The sequence below is a fragment of the Piliocolobus tephrosceles genome, chromosome 4, assembly GCF_002776525.5.
Source record: "Piliocolobus tephrosceles isolate RC106 chromosome 4, ASM277652v3, whole genome shotgun sequence".
Classification (NCBI taxonomy): Eukaryota; Metazoa; Chordata; class Mammalia; order Primates; family Cercopithecidae; genus Piliocolobus; species Piliocolobus tephrosceles.
The window spans coordinates 60,101,575-60,129,219 of NC_045437.1; the positions used below are offsets into that span (position 1 = coordinate 60,101,575).

General features: G+C 37.0%; 1 protein-coding gene across 7 annotated transcripts in view; it reads left to right on the plus strand.

Moving 5' to 3' along the window:
* Positions 1 to 27,645, plus strand: part of PDE4D (phosphodiesterase 4D) — a 1,617,209-nt gene that overhangs the window by 1,338,237 nt on the left and 251,327 nt on the right. For all 7 annotated transcript variants that reach the window (XM_023210496.1, XM_026456052.1, XM_026456091.1 and 4 more), the window contains one exon: positions 25,847 to 26,038. In XM_023210496.1, coding sequence (XP_023066264.1) covers positions 25,847 to 26,038 — 192 coding nt within the window. The remainder of the gene's footprint in view (positions 1 to 25,846; positions 26,039 to 27,645) is intronic.

The window sequence follows — 27,645 nt, forward strand, 5'->3', positions numbered from 1 at the left end:
ACTTATTTCAAGTCAAATTTAGTTAAACTACATAACTTAATCCCCTGAGTGTCAGTGGAATTTCTCCCAGAGCTGTGACTTTGTCAAGTTAAGTTACCCTCTCCCTTGACCTTTGGAAAGAGACAGCATTTGTTGATAGTTTTGTGTGTGTCCTTAAGCTGGGCGCTTGACAAATATTCTCTCTAACAAATATTCTCTCATGAAAACCTAAAACAGCCTTTTCTTACACCTAGAACCTTGTAAAGAATATGTCAGGAATAGGACAATCACCTTATAAGGCTCAGGCAGCCAAGAAGCTGTTTTGTTTTTCAGTCAAGTGTAGAGAGCATCCATGACTGCCAAGTTCTCAGCCATGGCTGGTACAGGCGGGTGCAGCAGGAGGCACAGTTGCCACTCCTCAGAAAGAACAGCGACATGGCTGGACCCATTGTCCTACTGCTCAGGGCCAGGCAGGGTAGCAGACCTAGTTGTTGAGTGCCCCTTTATTGATAGTTATTTAACTTCAATAGGATCTTGTTTTTATGATAGGCAGATTGTCCTTAATTGGTTTGAACTTTGTCCTCTTTTCATAGCAGAAATTTTTAACCCACTGTCCACAAATAAGCTTTGGAGATCTGTAACTCCCTTAAAACAACAAAAATGTACAAAGTATCCAGTAAGTGTCGCAGTGTGCTGAACACTTCACATGCTTTATCTCCTTTAAACCTCCTGACGACTGATCACATAGGTACTGTTTTTATTCCCATTTTTAAAATGAAATTTAAAGAGATTAAATGGCCTGAAGAAGGTCACAAAGCTAAATAGCAGCAGGGTCATTATTTTAGGCCAGGCTATCTAACTCCAAATCCCTTAACTTAACCACTAGGCTATACTGAACTTTATGGAATTACATCCAAAAGCAGAATGTGTGTGTGTGTGTCTGTGCACATGCGCGTGCATGTGGGTGTGTGTTTATGAATTTTTCTGAAGACTCACACTTCCAAAGATTTATAAGTCATGCCATTCTCAAAGGAGTCTCTGATCATCGCCAAAATTTGAAACTCTTTGCAACAGGGTGGCTATGTTTATGGACTTCTATTAGAATGACCTAAACAGATACAATGTTCTCCAGAGACCAGTGCAGGGTCTAAACCTATTGGGGTACTATACTTGTGTTATCAACTGAACCACTTGGTTAGTTCACTCGGAAGATCTGCAGGTCTTGAACTGAGCTTAGTGTTTTACAGACATGTGGCATTCATTCATCACCTACACTACTCATCAAATATCCGAAGAACTATGAAGGCTGAAGGAAAAAAAATCAGTGGGTGAGCACAGGTGCAAAGAAATAATAAATTTGGAGCATTCTGTTTAGTGTTATTTCTTGCTAAAATTGGTATGTTACCCCAAACATCAATTGCAATATGCTATTCAATAAGAGTTTTCAGGCCGGGCGAAGTGGCTCAAGCCTGTAATCCCAGCACTTTGGGAGGCCGAGACGGGCGGATCACGAGGTCGGGAGATCGAGACCATCCTGGCTAACACGGTGAAACCCCGTCTCTACTAAAAATACAAAAAACTAGCCGGGAGAGGTGGCGGGCGCCTGTAGTCCCAGCTACTCGGGAGGCTGAGGCAGGAGAATGGCATGGACCCGGGAGGCGGAGCTTGCAGTGAGCTGAGATCCGGCCGCCGCACTCCAGCCTGGGCGACAGAGCGAGACTCCGTTTCAAAAAAAAAAAGAGTTTTCAACTAGTTTATAATAGGTAAATTGCTCTTTTTTAAAAAACCAGGATTAAAAGTCACATCTTTCTCTCCTCTGACAAAGTCACTGTCACATAAAATAATGGTCCTAGAGTCAAAATCATAACAGAGTTTTGTTCTGATGGAGACTGTAAATATACTAATACACCCATTAAAAATATAGGTGGGCTGCCTGAACTGAGAAGGTTGTGTCATAGCTAGTTTTAATAACTGGAGGGCTTGACAGAGATAATTACTTTAGTGCTTCACTGGCCTCAAGATGCATGCAATGAGTAAAATTAAGACCATCTTATTAAAATACCAAAGTAGTGTATAGGAAACTCCCATGTATTTAAAGGGGAAAGAAGAAAAAAGGAATTTCACATTTACTGAGCACGTACTATTTTCAAAATTCTGTTCTAGGTGCTTTCGTATTCATTAACTCGTTTTAATATGTGAGTGCTTTATAATCCTTTTTGAACAAATGTGGAGTGTTTCAGGCTCAGAGAGGGTAAGAAGCTTTGCTTAAGGTCCCCTAGCTAGCAAGTAACAGAACCTGTTCAAATTCAGATCTGATTTCAAAGTGCACGTAGTTTTTGCCACAATGCGATGCTTGGGGAGCTAAATGGCATTTGGGAACCTAGAGTTAAAGCGTGAGTATTTTACTAAGGGGTCATTGCATCCTAGAGAGGCAATGAATTATAATGAATAAAAATACAAATTTCAGGCAAGTTACTTCTCTTAGCACCATTGCTTTATCCGGCGTAGTAATAAAAATCAAATGAGACAGTGGATATGAAATGCTAAAAATAGTACATTCTCTGTTGTTATTATCTATTGTGATTATTGTGTTACCCTTGGAAAAAGGCCCATAGAATAGTGGCATCTGGGCATCTGTGTCCCCTGGACAGTGAACCACCAGCCTAAAGACTGTCTGGGCAGGCTTGCCTTTGGGAGTTCTTATATATCAGCTTCAATTCTGCCCAGGAATTCAGAGGCAGAGAGTAGAGTTGAGGAGAATTTCACAGGTGGTAAGGTCTCCGGTGAGAAGGCATTTCAGCAACCTGATCAATGTTGCCAAAGCTATGTAAGATACTGAAGAACCCCCTTTCTACATGAGATATCAACTAAAGTTTGAAGCTTCAGAAGAAGGCATAGTTCTATTAACAGACAGCAATGCACCACCAATACTTAAACCCTATATGGTAAATTTAAATGCTGAGCCCTCAAAATCGTTTGCCTGTTTTACGTTAGCTCCAGCTGTCATCCCTCTCCCATGTTTGCTGTTGCTTAAGCAGTGTTTATTTTGGTAACAGGAATACCTGGCCTTGCCACTTAATCTCCACCATTCCAAAGAAAACCTTTCTGAGATTATCTTAAGGTTGTCTCCAGGCAATAAATATCTCAGGTTTCTAGTTGTTCCCAAGGACACTGACGTCACATTTCTTACTGTCTTAAAGTCAAAAGTATGTTTGTCCTTAACTCGCACCATATATGTATGAGACTAGGATATGAGAGAGATTGTTACATCTTGCTTGACATTTTTTGGCATTATGGGTAGTGGAGGTTTTGTTATTACAGTTTAACTTTTGAAATATGTATGAGATTTCTCAGGTGAAATAGAGCCTTTGATGTGGTTCTCAAAAGGGATAACTATGGTTCAGAGGAACCATTTCTAAAAGATAGCACTGTTTCTCCTTCCAGTTCTTTCTGTTCAATAGTAGGGCTGAGGAAAGGTAGAGGCAGTTTTTGTTATTTCAAATGAGAGCATCAAAGATAGTAATCCATGGTGCTCAACAAAAGTCAGATGACCTTTTTTCCTTCTCCATTCATAAATACATAAGAGCTGATGCTCATTGTTTTTAAATACAAAATACACACTCCTACTTTGTTTTCCCATATGTGAGTTATCATGTATTCTTCAAATGCTCATCTAATTACTGTTACCTACTATTCCAAATGCAAATGATAAAGTCCCAGTTTACTGTATTACAAGAGTTGATACTTTTTATTACAAGAGTTGATCCTATATTACAAGAGTTACCAATTTTGGTTGAGAAATACAAAGGACAAATATTTCATTACTGTGCTAACCATGCCTATTATTAGTTTTGTGCCTCCATAACATAATAGCCCCAAATACATGGCACTTATCTCACACCAGGCATGATTCTAAATGGCATGTTCTCCATGTTATGGAAGAAGAGACTGAGGCATGGAGAGAGTGAGTAACTTGGCCAAACTCACAAAGCTAAAAAGGCAGAGAATCAGGTTTTGAACTCAGAGCTGCCTAGACCCTGTGTTCTTACTATCATCATACAGTGTCTCTCTTACTGTTTCTCACTGAAGATGAGAGAGGATTAAAATCTCAGGAATAAATGTAACCTCCACAGGTAGGCATATGCATAAAATTCAGATGCAACGAATAACAAAATGACTGCCTCCCATACAAAGTTAAGAAGCAAACATATAATGAGTACTTACTTTGTGCACACACTGGTGAGGATACATTACACATTTCATATCATTGAATTCACACACGCACACACACACACACAGACACACACCCCTATATGAGGGCAGTATGATTTCTCCATGTGATAAAGAAGGAAAGGGAAGCTCAGACAGATTAGGTATATTGTCTGACATTGTTCAGATAGCAAGAAGCAGATTCAAGATGCAAACATAGACCAGAGACCATTATTTTAGACCATGAGGCCTTTTCTCACCAGTTATTCATTCACTTCATCACTTAATATACGTTTACTGAGCACCTGCTATCTGTCAATGTCTCGTAAATCAGTGTAGGAAAATCATAAGATTTGAAATCACAGAATCTAGGTTCATATCTCAGCTCCATCATTAACCAGCAAACCGATAAATCTCTCTGCAGTTTCATTATCAATAAAATGGGTTGACAAAAAAATTATTTAACAGAAATGTTATGAAGTGCAAATAAAATAGTGGATATAAAGAAATTGGCAAATGGTCAAGCAAAACATGAATGTTAATTTTATTATGATGAGTAAAGTAAATGATATGGAGACCCCCAACCTCAAATAGCTGGGGAAGGGTAGTTGATACGGGGAGAAACGTGTCTAAAGACAATTGCTTTATTATTTTGACCCTGAGATAATGCTTTATTGAGAGTGTGAATAAGATGTTTAGAATTGTGGAAGGAAGAACTGGAGGTCATCTTACACATTTCTTACTACATGTTGAGTTTTTGAAAAGTAAGAATGATTTCATGAGGCAGAAATTGATTGAGTTTAAAACTGTATTATCTATAACATATACTCCAGAAAATGAGAACAGTATGACCAGAAGTATCTTTGGAGGGGCCAGAGACAATATTTGAAGGGAATTAGGACAAGATTTTAAGGTAACCTAAGTGCCATGATAAAGAATCCACTTTTATAGGTAAAAGTGGTTATTCAAGGAAGTAAAATAATCACAGTTTCCAGCCACCTCAGGCTATCTGTTTTTCCTTCCTTCTTTTCTTCCTTCATTCCTTCTTCTTTTCTTCCTGCCCTTTTTTCCTTCCTTCTTTCCTTCTCTCCCTCTTTCCTTTTTTCCCTTCTTTCTCCATCCCATTTAACCACACACAAAATCCCAATGGCAGCATAAAAAGTGGTGTTGAAGAGCTGGGCATGTGGACAGGGACACCACCGACGAAGGTAGTGAAATACAGCCTGGTGATGACAGCTTTGGCTCTTCTCACCACTCCCCCTCCCAAATAAGCACAGCATAGAGGAATATGAGCTGAGTTCAGTGCCGTCCAGTTGGAATTGGGAATGTTGAAGCTAGAAGGGAGGTCAGCAAGTCTGGTGTTCTCAACCTGACCACACATCAAATAACTATGACAGCCTTTTCAAAATAGAGATTTCTGGATCCAGCTTCAGCTTTACTGACTCAGAGTATCCAAAAGGAGGCCTAAGAATCTGTACTTTTAAAAGCCTCTCCAAAGTGATGTCTAGACCAGTAATTGAAAAGGACAATCTCTTTATTTTATTGATGAAACAGCTAAGTCCCAGAGAAATCAAGAGGCTTGCCAAAATCACAGCAAGCTAGTAGTGGGGTCAGAACTCAAACTCAAGGCTCCTAATTCCCAACCCAGGAAGATAGCCCAGCATCAGTTCTTATCTTTGCATTATAAATACATTCCTGCCCATCAACAGTGGAATGCAAAAGCAGGGAGGAAGAGAGGGTGGCAAGGGTCGAAAAATACCTATCAGGTCCTATATTCACTACTTGAGTGGATAATTAGAAGCCCAAACCTCAGCTTCATGCAATATAGCCATGTAACAAAACTGCACACCTCTGGATCTAAAATTTAAAAATCAATAAATAATACAAAAGAAATGCATTCCTATTTTTCTGAAATATTCTTCAGAATATGAAGTGGGCATCCCTTTGTTTTGCAAAGCTGGTCTGATATGTTTGAGTAAATTTAACCAGATAGTTGTTTTCTATATCTCCCTCTAAGTGTTAACAAACATTTACCATACACTATAAAGCATTACAATATTGTTAGGATGATTAACAAGATTACAAAAGTGAAGGACTCTTGCTATAATCCTTTTCCAGCTTTTTCATTCTATTATTTAGAGACATGTAAACACATCCATTCATTTCAGCAAGATATAATGTTCCACACAAAGGTTTTGAACATTGTGCTCAGCTAGAGAATATTTCTAGTGAGTGCTCATAGAGAACATTAAAATAAGGATTTGTCTTGTTTCAAGCTTTATGAAATTAAAAGTAATCCAGCTGTTCAATTCTTCATTTAAACCTTTAGTCCAAAGAAGAGAATATTTGGAATTGAGTCATAATCCAGTCATTTAAATCTATGAGACTCTAGGTGTACCATTGCCCTCCTTCCTGAGCCTCAGATTTTTCTTCAGCAAATGAGGGTAAAAATCTACACTCGCAGACCCATCCCTATTGCCCAGGTTCACTGTGTGAATTCCATTGAACAATGGCTGTAAAGGTGCTCAGAAACAACCTGCTTGTGAGGACATAAGAAACACGGGAGGAAAAGCCTTTGGGAATAATTCTTTTGTCTCACCCAGGAGGTTATCTGACCATCAGGGGCACAGATGGAACTCTTTTTGGACATGGCAAGTGGGTAAAGCACCCAAGGTGCCCTGAGAGACTTTTTCATGTGGTCTGAAGGGCCACATACTTTTGTGGGATTAGTGGTATATGTGGTATGGAAACTCATAATTACATTGCAAATTTAAAGGACAGCTCTATAGGAAGAAGCCAAGAGCAGAATAAGCTTAGATGTGGTTTGGATTTTACTTTTCCTCTTGTCAGAAAATTTTATAAAAAAGGAAAAAGAGTGGTGAACCAGTCATATTTTAAGATTTTTAAAAGTCTTAAAGACACGAAAAAAGCAAAGACTACACACTGAATGCTTATTTTAAAAAACTCGATTTGGGTTTCATGAAGTACAGGCATCTGCTTACTCTGTAATTCTCAAAGACTATTTTCAAAATTTGGTCAAATTAAATTTCAGAGGTCAGCAAAGTATGTAATCATGTTTGGGTTATTTTTTCCCCTAAGTTTAAAAAGCTGACATCTATCTTTTTTTAAGGCTGTCTGAATGTATGAAAAAAGAGTAAAAATTATTTTACAGCATATATTTTTCTGTAAAAGTAACTACATTTAAAATTACATTATTTACCAGTGGTATCCATTTTATATAGGCAGGCTGGAGATGGAAGTTCTGTTTACATATTTACACTGTCATGGTATAGTATAGTACTAAATAGTTTACAGGCCAGCAATCGAAAGAATTACAATTGCTACTAGGAAACACTAAATCTGAGGATTCTGTCATGACTATATATAGCTGGTTAGAAAAATCTTTGCTGAATTGAATGGCTTTCTCATTACAGATGGCCTTGTTTACACTGTACTTAGAGCTCTGTGTGCCATTTTGGACTCCTCATTAAAAAAGCCTATGTCATTTTTTAAAGGAGGATAAGTGGGAAATAAAATGGGAGCCAAGATTATATCGAATAAATTCTACAAGGAAAGAAAAAAGAAAGACAAAATACACATAATTGAATATCATAATCTCTTCAGAAAATAGATGAAGTGGCACAAAAATGGATGAATATATTCAAATATTTGAGAAATATTATTTCATAAAAATGAGAGAAATTTTAGTGGCTGAAGAAGTAAAACTTGATTTTTTATTTGAGAACATAGTTAATGTCAAAACGAAGAGAGTCGGCAATGAACATTGCTTCTCAACTTGAGATGATTAGAGAAGAGGTCAAATGTCTTTAGAAAACAGCTGTGCATTTATCTTGGCTGTGGACCTGGCAAGTCATAGGATTTATGAATAGCCTCACCATAAATTTGATCATCCTGAGGGGAAAGAATACCCAAACTTAATTTTGGAGCGGAAGATCAATGTGACTACTACCGTCCTTACGTCTTCTCAATGAGCTTCATTATTCCTCCCAGGCTGGCGAGAGTAGGTAGTTGATGAGCATCTGTGGAATGGATAGGTATCTTTTCTATTACCTACTCTATCACCCTCAGGATCTGTTAATCCTTTGAGTTTGATCTCTAAAGTGACAATGAAATATTTCTTATACCAGAAAGACACTGAAGCTCAGAGAAAGAGGGCTCAAATCTGAGGAGAGTGCTACATTGGCAAGAGGATGCCCCAGGTAATATCCTTTCCTTCTTCTAGAGAGGAACATTTGGCTCTAGAAAGTCATTTAGGCTATGAGTTCAGAACAGGAATGGTCTTAGGCATCTGATTCAACCTACAACATTCCCAGTCTGAACCACCTCATCCTGATTCCACTGCAAATGAGCTAGGCAACAGTGAAGAGTGGTTTTAGTCTGGGTTTGGATAAACTGTGACACAGTTCTAGAATTTTTCTATAGACTCTCAACCATTTACCTAGAAGTGTGCACATTCAAAATGTCATTTTGTTTTGAAATAACATTTTGAATAAGGCAAGCCTAGTTTTTTTTTTTTAACAGAATTTTAAAATAATTGATTCACAATATTTGTACATAGGATAATGTGATATTTTGTTACATGAATAGAATGTATAATGACCAAGGCAAATTATTTAGGGTATCCAGCACCTTGGGCATTTATCATTTCTATGTAGCGGAATAATTTCAACTTCTTTCTTCTGACTATCTTGAAATATATGATACATTATTCTTAACTATAATCTCCCTACTCTGCTGTCACACATTGTAACTTATTTCTTCCATCTAACTCTATGTTTGTATACATTAGCCAACCTCTCTTCGTTCCCCTCCTCCTGTGAGACTCTGGTAACTATCATTTCTATTACCTTCATGAGATCAACCTTTTTTAGCATCCACTTATGAGTGAGAACGTGACATATTTGTGTTTCTATGCCTGGCTTATTTCAGTTAACATTCAGTTCAATCCATGTTGCTGCAAGTGGCAGGATTTTGTTCTTTCTGTGGCTGAATAGTATTCCTGTATGTGTGTGTGTGTGTGTGTGTGTGTGTGTGTGTGTGTGTGTATTTAGGATTATTAACAAGATTACGAAAATGAAGGACTCTTGCTATAATCCTTTTCCAGCTTTTTCATTCTACTATTTAGAGACATGTAAACACATCCATTTATTAGTCCAAAGAACAGAAGATTTGGGATTGAGTCATAATCCAGCCGTTTAAATCTATGAGACTCTAGGCACATCATTGCCCTCCTTCCTGAGCCTCAGATATATATATATATATATATATATATATATATATATATATATATACACGCACACACACACACATATACACATATATATGTATATATATATTTTTTTCTTCATCAGTTTGTTAGTTGATGGATACTTCGGTTGTAGGGGGATTGCTGGATTGTATGATAATTCCACTTTTAGTTTTTTGAGAAGTTTCCATACTGTTTTCCATAATGGCCATATTAATTTATATTCCCACCAACTAAGAATTCCCTTCTCTCCACTTTCTCACGAGCATCTAAATTTTTTTGTCTTTTAATAATAGCCATTCTAAGGTAGGATACCTCACTGTGGTTTCGATTTATAGTTCCCTGATGATTAGTAATGTTGAGTACTTTTTATATACCTGTTATGTCTTCTTTTGAGAAATGTCTATTCATGTCCTTTGTGCACTTTTTGATGGGATTATTTAGGTTTGGTTTTGTTTTGTTTTTGCTGTTAACTTGAGTTCCTAGCATATTCTGGATATTAGTCCGTTGTCAGATGAATAGTTTGCAAATATTTTCTCCAATTTAACATGTTGTCTTTTTACTCTGTTGATTGTTTTCTTTGCTGTGTAGAGATTTTTAGTTTTAATATAGTCCCATTTGCCTGTTTATACTTTTGTTGCGATGCTCTGAGATCTTAAGGCAAGCCTACTTTGATCTGGTACTTCTGAAATCTCATTGGCTCAAGTGAAGCATGGGTGTAAATCCTAAGTGTTTGCTACTCTCGGTCCTGGGTGTCTTCTGTAATCCAGAGACAAATTCATGTGACAGGTTCATGCTTGAGCTGATCCTCTGTAACTTTATTGATTATCTTTAAGGCAGAACAGAACCAGACTGGCTTTCACGTTACACAACAATCACAACTGTGTGTAATGATTATAGACTTATTCTCTAACATCTCTTAAGCACTTGGGTAATGAGAAATGTCATAATGAAAATATCTGCAACCAAAGAGGATCAAGGGAATAAAACAAAAAACACTAAATGAAATGTGAAGGCGGTAGAAGTAAAGACACAGCTGGTTTCACTTGGGCCAGAGATAGATTGAATGTGAGACTTTTAGAGTTTAACGTACTTTCAGTACGTACTTTCCAGTTAACTTTGATGGAACACAGTGTGTTGAATGTTATTGTGCTAACAAATAACCTAAGAAATAAGCTCATTCTTCATCAAGTAGCTTTCTAGGATGGTGTTTAGGAGGATGTGGCAGCTCTCCTTGCTCTCAGTCATGGACCAGGATTCTCCCACCTTCTGTTTCCACCATCTTTCACGCATCAGCATCTTTAGCATCCAGCTGGCAGAAAAAGAACATCAAGATGGGCATGTGGGAGGAGCTGTGAGCCAGTCCTGAAAGTGGTGTGCAATATTTCTCCTCACATCTAGTCACTTGGCCAAATCTAATTGCAAGGGAACCAGAACTTCTTGTATGCCCAGGAACCAGCAGAGAATGGAATATGGCAGACAACAAGCAAAATTTCCTGTATTCACAGTCCTGCTTATTGAATTCTATGCTTTCCCAGGGTCATTTTGTCTTCAACCAGGATTCCATTTCAAGGAAACATGGAAATATTTCTTCACTCTATAAAATCATTGTTGAAGTAGATCCTGCTGCCTCTGTGGTAGCCCATCCAATGTCTTAATATCTTTAAAAGATAATTTGTAACAATATATAATTCATCCAATATAAGAAATCATGAGAGAAAGCTAATCTCAGTGTACTTATTATGCAGTGAGACACATAATGAGATATATTTTTTTTTTATTCTCCACTATATATTTCAAAAGAATTGCAGAGGAGAGTGATTATTTATGGCCATCATAAGATAATATTCTTATCATTGCCCAGCAAGATTGAAAAAAGTGTCTGTAATTCAGGCCACACAACCCTCTGAAGCCCTTCTGCATTCATTCAAGCCCCATTAAGGCAGAAAACCCATCTGTTTGGATTGTTGAGGTTGGAAATTGAATAGTATCACTTCTCCAAAATAGATTTAATAGTAGGACTGGTGAATGGTTTCCTGACCTGTTTGATGGAGAGTGCAAATCCGAAAGAAAAACATGGTATATGAGTTTTCATATCCATTAGTCTGAAAGAATCAGAATCCGGTTATATTTTAAAGGCAATTATAGAACTATTACTTTTTTATTTTCTGTTATAATCTTACCTAGATCTGTTATAATCTTACCTAGACTTATTTAACATACTTAACATATAATATTTTAAGGCTAAGTATTTCTAGAAAGGATTTATCATTCAGTCATTCTTATTTATTCAATAAAATCTTTTGGAGATTAATTTTTAGTAAGTCTAAATACCCAAATAGCCAGGAATATGACTGAGGATCACATTTTTAAAACCCACCCCTCAAAAAGAAAATTGTAATATCTTGGGAGACAGGTATGGTTTGAAGATCACCTCTCTTCAAAGTGGGTTCAGTGTCTGACCTAGTGGAGTCACTCCCCATTCCCCAGGACTAGGTGACACTAACTGATCTGGGGAAAAGAAACATGCAAATAACAAGAGAAATTTTGAGAATTCTGAGTAAGCTTTGAAAATTTGGGCCCTGAAAATAGAGAGAAAGAGAGGGAGGGAGAAAGGGAGATGATAGGGAGGAAAGGAAAGAGTAAAAAGGAATGAAGAAAAAACTATTAGCAATTTACCTCTTCAGGTAATGTAAGGTGCATCTGGGGGCAGTGGCTCACGCCTGTAATCCCAGCACTTTGAGAGGCCAAGGCGTGCGGATCACCTGGGGTCAGGAGTTCGAGACCAGCCTGACCAACATGGAGCAACCCCAAATACAAAATTAGCTAGGCGTGATGGCGCATGCCCATAATCCCAGCTACTCAGGAGACTGAGGCAGGAGAATCACTTGAATCCAGAAGGCGGAAGTTGCAGTGAGCCGAGATTGTGTCATTGCACTCCAGCCTGGGCAACAAGAGCAAAACTCCATCTCAAAAAATGCATTAATTAAGTAAGTAATAATATAAGGTGCTACATTTTTATTTTCACTCATCCAATTGCTTTTCTTATCCTTTTGTGATATGTAATTGCCTCAGATGCAGATCTATGTGAAACTAATGAAGATCAAGCAAAGAGCTTCTCACTGGCCTGGTTCCCTTTCAAGTTGTAAGAAAGAAGGGGTACTAGCAGCTGCACCTAGTTTTAGGTTTTGTAAAATTCAAAAAACTAAGATTTTTTTTTGTATTATTTTTCTGAAAGCAGACTCTTATAATTGTATAACCTTCATGAACCACAAAACCTAGATCTCACCCCTGATTGCATGGCTGACTGCTGTTCAAACAGGATTTCAAAATAATCCCCATTAAAATTCCTTCTTAGTGATGTTGCAGATTATTTCTTCAGAGATACTAATCAATCTCATTAATCGATAGGCCTATTTCTTTAAGTAAGTGACCAATTCCTAGCAAATTAAAAAATAGTTATGAAGTTTATTTAAAGTAGAGCTACACAGATAACCATGGCAAATGATAACCAATATAGAAAAAGTAGTGCTGCATCTAAAAATATCCACGTATTCACAATACAAATATTTATTGTGCAACTCGTATGTGTGAGGCACTGTTGTACCTACTGGGGACACGTTAATGAACAAAGTAGATTTTTAAAAAAATCTCTTCACTGGTGGAGCTTATATTCTAATGGGGTGACTAAGATGATAAAATAAGTAAAAAACAAAGTTCATCAGAAGCTGTTGAATGCTATGGAGAAAAATTAAGAGTGAGGAAGGTTTTTTGTTTGTTTATTTAAAAATAAAAATAAAAAGGTTAGGGGTTGGGGGGGGGGCAGTTTTAACTAGGCTAGTATGGGAATATCTCATGAAGGTAACATTGAGCTGATACCCGAAGAAAGAATATGCCAGGCAAAGAGAACTGCAAATCCAAAGGCCCTGGGGAGGGAGTATGCACGGTACTTCAAGGACAGCTAGGAACCAAGGGGCTGAGCAGAGTGAACAAGAGGGAGAGATGTAGGTAAAGATGAGATTAGAGAGGCACCAGGGGCCAGGTCACTGAGGGCCTTAAACGATTGAGAGGATGTAGTATTTACTCTGAATAAAACAGGATACCATTATGGGATAGTGAGCAGGAAATTGCAGGGAATCGGCTTACATTTTAGGATGATCACTCTGCAATATAAAGAATAAATGTGGGTGGGTGGCTGGAGAAGTAGTGAGACACACCATTAAAATATCAGTGTTTCAAAGTGGGCTTGTTAAAGCAATTTTACTTGCTCTATATCATAGAAACAATAAATAAATACAGAAACACCCCCCCAACACTACCTTGGGTATTTTTCTTTGCTTGCTTGTTTTTTTTTTTTTCTTCTTAATATTTTAACTTTTATTTTAGGTTTAGTGGTACATGTGCAGGTTTGTTATATAGGTAAACTTGTGACTCTGGGGTTTGGTGTACATATATTTTGTCACCCAGGTACTAAGCATAGTACCTGACAGTTGGTATTTTTTTCTGATCCTCTCCCTCCTCCCACCCTCCACCCTCAAGTTGGCCCCAGTGTCTATTGTTCCTCTCTTTCTGTCTATGTGCTCTCATTATTTGGTTACTACTTATAAGTGAAAACATGCAGTATTTGGTTTTCTTTTCCTGTGTTAGTTTGCTAAAAATAATGGCCTGCAGCTCCATCCATGTTCCTACAAAGAACATGATCTCATTCCTTTTTGTGACTGCATAGTACTCCATGGTATATATGTACCACATTTTCTTTATCCAGTCTATCGTTGATGGACATTTAGTTTGATTCTATGTCTTTGTGATTGTGAATACTACTGTAATTAACACATGCATGCACGTATCTTTATGGTAGAATGATTTATATTCCTTTTGGTATATACCCTGTAGTGTGATTGCTGAGTTGAATGGGGAGTTCTGTTTTTAGTTCTTTGAGGAATCACCACACTGCTTTCCACAATGGTTGAACTATTAATAATTTACATTCTAACCAGCAGTATGTAAGTGTTTCCTATTCTCTGCAACCTTGCCAACATCTGTTATTTTTTGACTTTTTAGTAATAACCATTCTGACTAGTATGAAATGGTATCTCACTGTGGTTTTGATTTGTATTTCTCTAATGATTAGTGATATTGAGTATTTTTTCATACGCTTATTGGCCATATGTATGCCTTCTTTTGAAAAGTGTTCATGTCCTTTGCCTACTTTTTAATGGGGCTATTTGGTTTTTGCTTGAATATTTATTTAATTTCCTTGTAGATTCTGGATATTAGACCTTTGTCAGGTAATATAATTTGCAAGCATTTTCTCCCATTCTGTAGGTTATCTGCTTATTCTCTGTTAATAGTTGTTTTTTTTTTCTTTTCCTAGTGCAGAAGCTCTTTAGTTTAATTAAGTTCCATTTGTCAATTTTTGCTTTTGTTGCAATTGGTTTTGGCACCTTTATCATGAAATCTTTGCCAGTTCCTGTGTTCAAAATGGTATTTATCTGGTTATCTTCCAGGGTTTTTATAGCTTTAGGTTTTACATTTAGGTCTTTAATCCATCTTGAGCCCCACCTCGTTAACAAGACACTACTCCTCTTTAGACTTTAGCTTGATGAAGCCACATTTGGAGAAAGAGTGCATTTTGGAAATACGGCATCTTAGAAGTGGTCTTAGTAAGCGAAAGATTGGTAGTAACCTGCTGTGAGCAGTGCAAGGAAAATAAAACTGAGTTAGTCCTATGGGGCTACAACTGACTTTCAGGTCCAGCCTGGCCTGGAGAGCATGTGCTTTTCTGCTCTTCCCTCCATACTCTTAGTTAGTGGTCAGTATATGATAACAGGATGTAAGGGAAGAAATAAATCCCTACTTGTTTTATTCTCAATCACATTGACGCCTGCATGAAATTACCAGATAAATTAAGGCCTACCAATGACTACAAAAAAAACAACTACCACTTCCCATTGTCAGCACATATTCTGTTTGAATGTATATGTTTACTACTTGAAGTGCCCATTATTTCTAGGTAATTACTGCAAATATGGACCTAATACTGCTACTGCAGGCTTTGCCTCAGGAGTCCAAATGCCACAACCTCATGTTAGGGCCATTTGAGATCCTTTATGTAAAAGTTGCTTTATTGTGGTAAAAGCAAAGACACATGATATGAGATATATCCTCTTACATTTTTAAGTGCAATAATGTACTACATTATTATTAGCTGTTAGCACAATGTTGTACAGCAGATCTCTAGAATTTGTTTATGTTGCGTGATTGAAATGATACACATTGAACAACAGCTCTCCATTTCTCCCTCCCCCCAGGCCAAGCAACCACCATACTACTTCCTGCTTCTATGAGTTCAACTACTTTAAATCCCTCATATAAGAGGGATCATGCAATATTTGTCTTTCTGTGACTGACTTATTTCACTTGACATAATGTCCTCAAAATTCATCCATGTTGTAGCATGTGACAGGATATCCTTCTTTTAAGGCTAAATAATATTCCATTGTATGTATATACCACATTTTTAATCCATTCATTCATTGATGGACATTTAGATTGTTTCCACATCTTAGTATTGTGAATATACATCAATGAACATGGGAATGCAAATATCTCTTTGACATACTGATCTCAATTTTTTGGATAAATACCAAGAAGTTGGATTAGTAGATCATATGGTAGTTCTATTTTTAATGTTTGGAGGAACCTCCATACTGTTTTTTATAGTAATGGCATCACTTTACATTCCCACTATCAGTGCACAAGGATTCCAATTTCTGCATGTCCTTGCCAACAGTTTTTTTGTTTGTTTGTTTTTTGTTTTTTTTTTTTTAGATAATGGCCAGCCCAACAGGAGTGAAGCAATATCTTGTGGTTTTCCTTTGCATTTCCTTAATGATTCGTGATGTTGAGCATCTTTTCATATAGCTGTTTACCATTTTTATGTCTTCTTTTGAGAAATGTCCATTTCTTTCATTGGGTTTTTTAATTTTGAGGGGTTTCAACTGGGTTTTGGGAGGTTTTGCTATTGAGTTGTAGGAGCTCCTATGTATTGTGGATATTAACACCATATCAGGCATATGTTTTGCAAATATTTTCTCCTAATCTGTACGTTGTCTTTTCACTGTGTTTTCTCCCTTGCTGTGCAGAAACATTTTATTTTGATATAGTCCCACTTGCCTATTTTTACTTTTTTTCCTTATGCTTTGATGCTTCCATGGATTAGAAAACTTAATATTGTTAAAATGTCCACACTGTCCAATGCAATCTCTATCAAAATCCTAATGGTATTTTTTATAGAAATAGAAAAGCAATCTTCAAATTCATAAGAAACCACAAAAGACTGTGAATAGTCAAAACAATCTTGAAAAAGAACAAAAAATCTGGAGATCTCACACTTCCTGATTGCAAAACATATTACTAAGTGACAGTAATCAAAACAGTGTGGTACTGGCATGAAGACAGACATAAAACCAATAGAACAGAATAGAACCGAGAAATAAACCCAAACATACACAGTTAACTGATCCTTGACAAAGATACCCAGAATATACAATGAAGAAAAAAAAGTCTTGAACAAATGGTATTGGGAAAACTGGATATTCACATGCAAAAGAATGAAACTAAACCTTATCTTAAATGATACACAAAAATTCAACTCAAAAGACTTAATTGTAAGACCTAAAGTTGTAAAACTAGAAGAAAATTTAGGGAGAAAATTTCATAGCATTAGTCTTGGCAGTAATTTGGGATGATTTCTTAAGGAGAGTTTCAGTTAAGAAAATTTTTCTTTAAAATAATCATTAAAAAGTAATGTATAAACTTCAAATAAAACAATTTTTGGTTGGGGCTTTCTGGTGTTCTTAGTCAACTCAGGCTGCATAATGAAGTACCCTAGACTGTTGGCCTAAACAGAAATGTTCTCACAATTCTGGAGGGTGGGAAGTCCAACACCAAGACTGATTTGGTTCCTGTTGACGGCTCTCTTCCTACATGCAGATAGCTGCTTTCTCACTTTGTCCTCATTTGGTAAAGAGAGAATGCTCTTGTGTCTCTCTCCTTTCTTATACGAACACCCGCCCTGTTGGATTAGGGCCTCATCCATATGACCTCATTTAACATATGAATTCTGGAGGAAACAAGATTGATTTAACCTTGACCTCAACCTCATTGTGGGGTTAGGACTTCAACATATGAATTCTGGGGGAAGCAAGACTCAGTCCATAACACTGGCCTAATAAATACTTTTCAGAAAAAATTGACCTTTTACCACATCATTGTGTCAAAAGTGTGCTAAGCAAGTCCAGCTTATCCTCTTTCATTTACAGTCCAGACATCGAACTCATGCTATCATTTCCATCTTGAATCTCTTTATTGCCCTGTGTTACTTGGGAGTGTCACTGACAAACCAGAAACATGTGTTATGTATTTCTATATATTACCTAATGTTTTACTTATAAATAAGCATATACTCTTCATCTTTGTGCCTCTGTGTGTGTGTGTGTGTGTGTGATGTATATATGACAGGGTCTCACTGTGTTACCCAGGCTGGAGTGCAGTGGCATGATCTAGACTCACTGAAGCCTCAGCCTCCTGGGCTCACGTGATTCTCCTGCCTCAGCACCACAGTCTTGTGCCATCATGCCTGGTTTTTTTTTTTTTTTTTTTTTTTTTTTAGAAACAGGGTTTCATCATGTTGCCCAGGCTGGTCTTGAACTCCTGAGCTCAAGCAAACCACCCCCCTCAGCCTCCCAAAGTGCTGGGATTACAGGCTTTTGTTTATAAAAATCATCTGTGAAAACAAAAGGTAAAATCTGTCTCTTCTTAAATATCTTAACTCTATGGAAATGTATATATTATGCAAGCTAAAACATGCATAGTATGATTTAGCTGTGTAATCTTGTAAAATAGCTAAATATCATGCCTTCTCAGAGTATCCTACTTAAATTTAATATGCAGTTTTATGATTGATTGGGAAAGATTGCCATCTGTGCATATCACTGTAAAATGCTAGTTTCTACAGTCTCATCTCCATAGATAGTCAGAAAAAAGTAAATATTAAAATGCTGAATTTTGCAAATCATTATTTTGTTTACTCCAGAGAAGCTATTTGACCTGCAGGGAAATTTTCAGTAGAGAAGTATCACTGGCATTGATTAGAAACGAGTTTCATAAACTTGTGATATTGATAAGAGTGGGTAAAATATTTACTATTATAAAGAGGGAAAAAATGTATGTAATCATCCAGTTCCAGTTACTCTCCCCTTAAGCTCAAGAGTAAGCCTCTCCTTCCCTTGAGTGGCAAAGCATCAAAATGGGTTCCAATGTGTAGCCAACAGCATGAACTACAATACACAGGGGAGAGTGGAGTGCAGGAATATAAACTATTGTGACCTGAGGTCCGCAAGCTACACCCTGTGTCTGGAGACCTGAGGTCTGACGGACTGTTTCTGCTCATTATATTCAGCTGGAGCCCCACCTAGGTTGTTGGGACCTACAAACCTTCCACACTTCCTGGTAGGAAATTATTCTTTCTCCTCAGTGAGGAATATCTAGAAAAAAAATCAGCAGTCTCCACCCTCCCCGGATGTTAGCACACTGGAATTATGAAGTTGGGTGGAGACATAAAAGCAGCTGAAACTTTTAGAGCAATCTGGCTCCAGCATCTGCCACCTCATTGATTGCAAGGGCTGATTCAGGTGATTTGGACTTCAGGTCTCTTTACCTTTCATCTCTCCCTTTAGGTTCTTCCCAAAGTCATGTGTTCAAGTAAAGTTAAAAAGCACAACCTAGATGAAGATCCCCCTGGAAGATAAAGAGTAATAAAAGTGAAAAACAATAGCTGCTAAATAATGGGAGTGTACTAGCTGCCAGGCAATGTGGTAAATGCTTTCCAAACATTTTCTCTTCTAATCCTTGTAATGGCCCTAGAGCTAGGTACTGTAATTATCTTTATCAGCAGTGAAAGCCTAGAAAGGTACAGTAACGTGCCTTAGAGCATGCAGATAGGAAGTGGCTGAACCAAGATTTCAAATTTAACCCGTTTTCTAACTCCTAAATAAACATATTAACAGGAACATTTTTGGTAGGTCTATGTGCCATTGTTCTTAATACATAGCTAAAAAGGCAGCTCTCAGATGGTCCTGGCTTTAGTGATGGCCCAGGGTTCTCAGCGGTGTTTAGCAAGATCTTCGCTGTGCGTTGCCTTCATAGATGCTTCGGTAATGGAGGCTGCTATTGATAGGGGTTCCTTAGTAGTTGCTCCACTGAGGCCCTCATTGCCCCACCCGTTTTGGGCTTCATACTGGGTGTTCAGTGCTGAGTATAAGGTCCCAATGTCTAGGCTAGATGAGGAGAGCTGTTTACTCAGCACAGTAGTAGGACTCTGCCTCAGGAGAGGGCCCATATCATGGTCAAAAATAAATTGAGAAAGATTTAAACTAGGGAAGCAGTGTCTAGCAAAAGGCCAAAAAGATGAGAAATGACCTTCAGTAGACAAACAATTACAAGGTCAGTAGACACAAAGTATGGGAGCAGTTGAGAACGTGGATGAAAGGTAGGTTGGAACTGTATTACCATCCAATAATTCCACTGAAATGGAACAGTGTGGAGAACTTGGAGTATTATTTCATTGGTCAGTTTGTCCGATTTCTCTTTGTTGCTTGTAGGGGGCTGATTCCATAGAAAAGGATGGGTCTGTGGAGTAAATGGTCATGAGTAGTGCTAGCCACACACATTCTTTAACACTTCTGAATACAGCAGGCCAGCTGGTCATTACTCTTACTGCCCCCTCATAGGGGACCAAATACAGCTATATCATTCCTCCTCCAAAACTGCCTTCTGGCAAAAGTTATCTCTTTTAAGAATTGTGTGCATTCTTAAATTGCATTAAGGGAAGCAAACATGTGGAACAAGAAAGCACCTCACTTAGTTCCATTTGCTAAGCCCTTTTGCAGACCCACTGACCCTTCCCTAATTCCAAATGAAATCTCAAATGCTGTAAAGAAACCCACCAAATGGGTTACAGCAAAGACTTTTTACACCCTACTGTTATGTTTAGAATTGGAAAAATCTGGGGATTTGGCAAATTCCAAAATGTTGGGTCATATGAAAACTTTTTTTTTTTGAGACAGAGTCTCGCTCTGTCACCCAGGCTGGAGTGCAGTGATGTAATCATGGCTCACTGCAGCCTCGACCTCCTAAGTTCAGGTGATCCTCCTGCCTCCGCCTCTGGGGTAACTGGGACTACAGGTAAGCACCACCACACCCAGGTAATTTTAAAATTTTTTGTAAAGATGGTGTTTCACCATGTTGCCCAGGCTGGCTCTGAACTCCTGGGCTCAAGCAATTCACCAGTCTTGGCTTTCTAAAGTGCTGGGATTACAGGTGTGAGCCACTACACCCAACCCCATATGAAAATTTAGTCTCAGAATTAGCCTTTGCATGGGTCACTTGTAAGTTAATCAGAATGTTATTTTCAGAAGTTCCATGTAGGTGAGGAAGCTAAAAGGTGTTCCTGTATTTTTTTTTAATGATTAATAGGAAACTTCATAACAGAGGTGTAAACAGAGTCTATTCTCCCCAGCATTAGAATCAGACAGCTTGAGTTTAAAACCCACTTATGAACTTGAGCATACTACTTAACATAGAGTCGTTTGTCTATGCCTCAGAGTCCCCATGGTCAAATGGAAAATACAGTGCCTACTTCAAAGGATTATTGTGAGGATTAAATGAGATAATATGTACAAAGCACAGTGCCTGGAACGTGGAGGGTGCTCCAGAAGTTTTATTATTTTTAACGTTATTATTATTGCCTCTATCATCATTAAACTTGGTTATTTTTACTCTCCCTAATCCTTTAGTTACTTTTTCAAACTTCCACTAGGTTTTTGCTTGGGGTCCACCTAATTGGCTATGAGTGAAAAGAGAATTCACCACATCCAAGTGTTTTCGAAAGAATGTCTTTGGAAAATTCACAACTGATCATTTTGATACCAGCATCTAAGGTTAGGGCTACCTTATCCTTCATCACCTTCTTGTTTTATTCATAATACCATGATGTGGACTGTTGATAAAATTATGTTTCAAAAATAAGTAGCTTATTTGAAGCCATCTATAATTTCAGCCAAACTGAGAAATCAGGCTAACTTTCAGAAAGTTAAGTAAGTAGTCTAATTCTCAGTTAACTTACTACCTACCGAGTAAAACTGTACTGCCTTTTAAAAATCCACAACTAACCTCCCTCTTTCAAGGGAAACCCCCTAGTTCTAATATTGGAAGTATTTAATAAGCAAGCCTTTTTGGGGTTCTCTTGTAGTTAAAAATTTATTTTTCTCCTTTTTCTTTACTCTGTTTTTTTGTCTTTCTTGCTTTCTTTTTTTTTTTTTTTTTTTTTTTTTTTTTTTTTTTTTCTTTTTTTTTTTTTTTTTTCAGACAGAGTCATGCTCTGTCACCTAGATTGGAGTGCAGTTACACGATCAGTCACTGTAACCTTGAACTCCTGGACTCAAGTGATCCTCCCACGTGTGCCTCCAAAGTATTGGGATTACAAGCATGAGCTACTGTGCTCAGCCTCTACTCTGTTTTCTACCTGTTATTTGTTGCAAAAGCAATATGTTTATTTCAACAAATACTAGTCTTCCCCGTCTTACTCCCCTGAGATGTCAGTGTTAAAAGTAGATTTGTGCGTTTCCACATAAGTCTTTATAACAAACTTCTGCTGACACCCCTTGACCCAGCTTGCCATAAACACATCCAGCCCTACCTGTTAGGTTGAACTATACAGAACTGGCATTTTTATAGGTCTCCACTATTCTTTAATACCAAGCCTCAAATTGAGCCAGACACTAAATGTCCTGTTTTATATACACACCTTACTCATTCCTTCTTGGGTTTGTTCTTGTGGCTTCACTTTTGGTGGGTGGCCTCCACACCCAACCCAGCTCTACTCTAGCTGGACATTTTTTAACTCTCCTTCAAAGGTGTACATCCTGCAACTTCTTAAATTCCCTTTACATTCATTGTCTACATCACATAGTCTGATTGCCTATATAATACAATTTCATGTTTTAGTATTTATATACTGTTTAATACAGATGCCACCTGTTGTGTTGCTTTTATTTTCTCTGGTTGCTTGATGTTCTGTTACCTTAACTAGTCTTTAGTGCTTTCTAGAAAAGGACAATGTTTAGTATATCTGTACTTATTAAAGTGCTGATCTAAGGACATAGGATACAATGTAAAAGTTTATTCAATGAATATTTCAAAATACAAAGTCTCTTTTTCTATAAAGTCATTCACTAATACTGACATTTGCTGATACTTCAGACTAGAGACTCTCAGTAATATGACCTTTTCTTGATAACTAATTTTGATCATAAGAGCATTTAATATAATGGGAATCAATTATGCAAATGAACTCAGACCCTAGGTTCACTTCCCAAAACAAACCGTATTCTGAGAATACTTGCGGTGCCAAAATTTAGAGTGAAACCTCAGACTATTAATCATGCTCATTTTACTTTATTCCAACACAATAAGTAGTCAGTTATTTGTTATGGAAATTCAATTAAATCCTCTCAAGTATTTTTTTCTTTAAGTAAAAGTCCAATAAAATATCAGTCATTATTTTTAGATCTTCATTCTCAATGTTTGTAAAGCTAATACCGATATTAGATTAATGTAATTGTATCAATATTGACAATTACTTAGTATACATTGTGAACTTTGTTTTTTAGATGCCATTTAAAGGGTTATTTTTGTGAGTCCCTAAGAAATAATTTAGGCCCTTAAGGTTATTTAACCCTTCAGTGGAAAATAGAGTTTCTTTGTTTAAGAAAATGACCTATTAATAAATGTTTTGGTTTTAGTGGTAATATTGTGGCTTAAAAGTTTTAAGATTTAAAAATATCTTAAATATCTAAATGACTTAACGTATTTAGCAATATTTGTTTCAAAACTTATAGTGAAGTGTCTCTGTAAGTTGACTTGCTTAATTTAATTGGAAAAATTATAATTAAAGAAAAAATATTACTGGTTTTTACAAATTTGGTATTTACTCAATTGAATTGAAAAAGACTAAACCAAAACTCACACTTCTGTATCTCTTCCATTTCTGTTCGTGCACAGGAAGGAGAGGGTATTTTCTTTTTTAAAATGTAGCAAAAAGAATATCATGATATTAAAGGGAAATAAACATAAACATTTCTATAAGCATTCACATTACTAGGTCCTCCTCATGCTGAAAAGCTGCCATGACTGTCTTCTTAGAAGAGAAATCTACTTTGCCAAACCCCCACTATTCAGAAGTTTTCAATGTCTTCCAGTTGTATACTAAATACAATACCTTCAAAAACCTTCTTAAATATTACTTTTCATGAAAACTTCTCAGATATCCCAGCCTGAGTTAATCATTCATCCTTTATTTTTGTATCTTAATGCACTCATAGTAGATGCTTAATAAATGCCTTTTTAAGCATATCCAAGGAGAGTTTGCTGAAGATCCCTAATGTATGTCTATTGAATGATTAGAGACCATCCTCCCCTTCCAGTCTTCCTGGGAATTGACAAGGTCCCACATACACATGTGCCTATCCTATTCTGGTGAAACAGATGTCCCTTGTTTGGGTGTCACATATATTTGTGGCTTATATACTCATGCAGTAGAGCTGGAAGGACTTTAGGAACAATCAATGTACAGTTAGCTCAGTGACTGGTCAATTAACTTTTCTAGGATCTTGTATCCTCCTGTGTAAAGTGAGTCTGTTCAACTAGATAATCTTTCGTTGTCCCTCCTGAACCAAATCAATACATGTATATTGTGACACAATTCTAAGAAAATTTTAAGTTGGAAAAACATATTTACAACTGCTCAAGATAGTGAGTTTTTCCTCTTCTGTTTACTTGATGGATTATTTTGGAGCCACTGTTATTTGATCATAGATTCAAAGTGATCCATGAAACATCTTCCAATCTTAGAGTCACAACTCTATTTATTAATGACTCCAATAAAGAAAATAAAGAAATGTTTTAAATTTAGCTAGTTAATAGTTTGGATAAAGCTTCTAATGGGGAAAATGTTAATGACAGCAAAACTTGAATTCACGTGTTTATTTATTCATTCAGCAATTTTTTCTTTAAAACCACACACCTGCTGGGCTATCATAAGCTCTCACCCTCCTCTCTTAAGAACACATGAAAGTTGACTTTATTTTAATACTGGTTGATGTTTCACTAGAAAGGTTCTTTGTGGAAAGTTTATCTAGATTATAAGGACTATGACGTTAAGAACTGTGTGTGTAGTTATTTTTTTCCCAGCTCTGAAATACGTATTGCTGAGCACAGTGCCTTTTATTCATTTAATCATTTACTCAAGACACTTGGGCACAGTTTTCAAAGAGCCAAGAATACGCTGAGTCTCCATTCGTAGAGAGCTCCCGAGTGAAACACATTTTCAATTCATTGTAAATTCTGTCATTAGAGAGTAGGAAAGTGTCTTGGGAGCATAGAGAAAGGGCCTTTCACAAAGTTCTGATATACCAGGGCAGCCATTCAGGTGCAGGCTAAGTCTCAAGGTTGAGTGACAATTAGGCAGGGGAAAGGAGATTTGATTATTTAGGGGAGCAGGAGGTGAGAACCTGTGACAAGGAGATGATGCCTCAATATGAGTTGAGCATGAAGTCCCCAATGGATGAGGGCTGCAAGTTGAGACTGGGAGGGCAACTAATTGTAATTGAGAGCAGATGGTTAGACTGGCAGTCTAGCAAAGAAATTTTGACTTCATCCTGAGAGCAATAGTAAGTTACTGAAGAGTTTTAAACTGAAGAATGACACTGGAAAATGGATTCAAGACACTAATATAAAGGTTGTTATAATAATATAGATGAAATTTGATGGAGACCTGAATCTAAAATATTGGTAGTAGGGATGGAAGGAAGTGGGTACAATGAAAATTAAAGCTTGGATGGATGTAGTAGGGTAGGAGTGTGGGGGAGGAGCCCAGGTTTGGGAGAACAGCATTAGGCACAAAATGGGCATTTGTTGACTCAAATTCAAATATTTAATGAATTACTGTGTGTTTGTTATTTTCCAAAAGGAATTTTGTACTTAGAAGATTAATTTTTGCAGAACGTTTCCCTTTTAACTGAAGTTGAGTTTGGAAAAACCTGTATCTTGTATCCGGTCAGTTAACAACAGTATCCGGGAAAACAAGAATGTGAAGTCAATGTGTTTTTCTTTTATGTATTTTAATATTATCATATTTTTATGGCAGAAATTAGCTGTAATTTTGATTCCTGCTAATTGCACTGTCAGTACCTCAGTTGAAGCTAAATGCTTTGTGAAAATACGAACATGTGAATGTTCACAGCAACATAATTTCTTCTCCTTCTTTTACAGTTTTGATGTGGACAATGGCACATCTGCGGGACGGAGTCCCTTGGATCCCATGACCAGCCCAGGATCTGGGCTAATTCTCCAAGCAAATTTTGTCCACAGTCAACGCCGGGAGTCCTTCCTGTATCGATCTGACAGTGATTATGACCTCTCTCCAAAGTCTATGTCCCGGAACTCCTCCATTGCCAGTGATATGTAAGTACAAGGGTAGGCAAAGAGAGAAAAAACCGAGAAAATTTATATCTAGAGCTGATGATATAATAAAACTAACGACTTTTGTTCAACTGTATCACTCTTCTCCAATATAGAAAGAATATGAATAAAATTATACAAGCTAGAAATGAATGGTAGATTTAATTTGAGTGCACTGTCACTCTTGATTAACACACACACACACACACACATACACACACACACACACACACACACACACGTATTTATTTTCCCAGAAAATACACTTTCTAGGAAAACTGAGAATTAAATTTTTAATGGAAACTAACACTTAAATCATTACCTTATATTTATGTAGAACCTGAGTTTTAGCTACCTACCTACATGGATATTTTCTAATATTTGAAAAGCTTTCAACTACATTTGACAAGTCCTGTGAAACAGACTGTATAGCATTTTGAATATATTTCAATTGATGTATGTACAGATGTTAGCATTGGTTTGCCAGATCATTTAAGAAATCTTTGTGGAACTTTGCCAAAATTAAGCCAATTTTTAAGGATCATTAGAGGCAAGCACAGAAAACGTTAGAGAGACTTGAATATCATTTAAGACATAGTACAGCTTGAAAAACAGTGAAAACTGACAAGCAGGTTTGCAGATCATATCCCATCACTAGCTCATTTTCTCAGTGCATTTCATTCTTGTGGTAGTGTGTATGTTTTTCTACATAAGTCTTTATTCTCAATACCTATACTATCATTTGTGACACATCTGCCTCTGTATAGAATTGATATTCATCTTTCTGTCTTAGTCTATACATTTGTCCAATAACATTCACCATCTTTTCATGACATCAAAAACTCACAACAGGCTGCAGTTTATCTGATAAGAATTAGTCTGTATGGGACCCCCGAGTATCTAGTGTTATTCCTGCCATTCCAGCAGAGCATCAGGTTATTGCAGTAGGTCTACATGGGGTTCTAGAAATGAAATTATATTTCACTCATTTTTACAAACTATGGTTGCTATTTTAGCAGTTGTATTATTGACATCTACCCTTCTTCATCTCTAAACAACTTTCTATTCCTAGTGACCCTATTTCTACATTATTTTTATCTCACTTTCTTAGATTTGAAATTCATGACACTTAATTATTCATACACACATAATGAGAATGCTTCTTGAGCAAATATGGTGTATTTAAAGCTCTCAATCTGTGGAGCAGTAAGGTCTGGCATTTTAGACCATTGTAATAAAATATGGTGAGCACAATCCTTGAGGCATTTATAATGTACTGCAGGAACATAGAGAGGAGATGAACAGTTTTCCACCCAAGGGAAAAGTACAGAAAATACCGGGCTAAGGGAACAACATTTACTAAATGTGAGGCATGGAAAATTATGGCTGAACTAAGGAATGACAATCTGCTTGATGTGAATAGCGAAACCTGGCAAAAGAGAAGAAAATTTCAAATATAGTCTATGGGACCTGAGAGTCACAGAGGTTTTTAGCTGAGTTTTGGCATGATCATATTCTTGTTTTTATTGCATCTTGATTACTCTATTGTTGAATGATTGCATAGCAAAGTGACTACAGGGAAGTATTTCGTGTCAAAATTCACAGAAGTA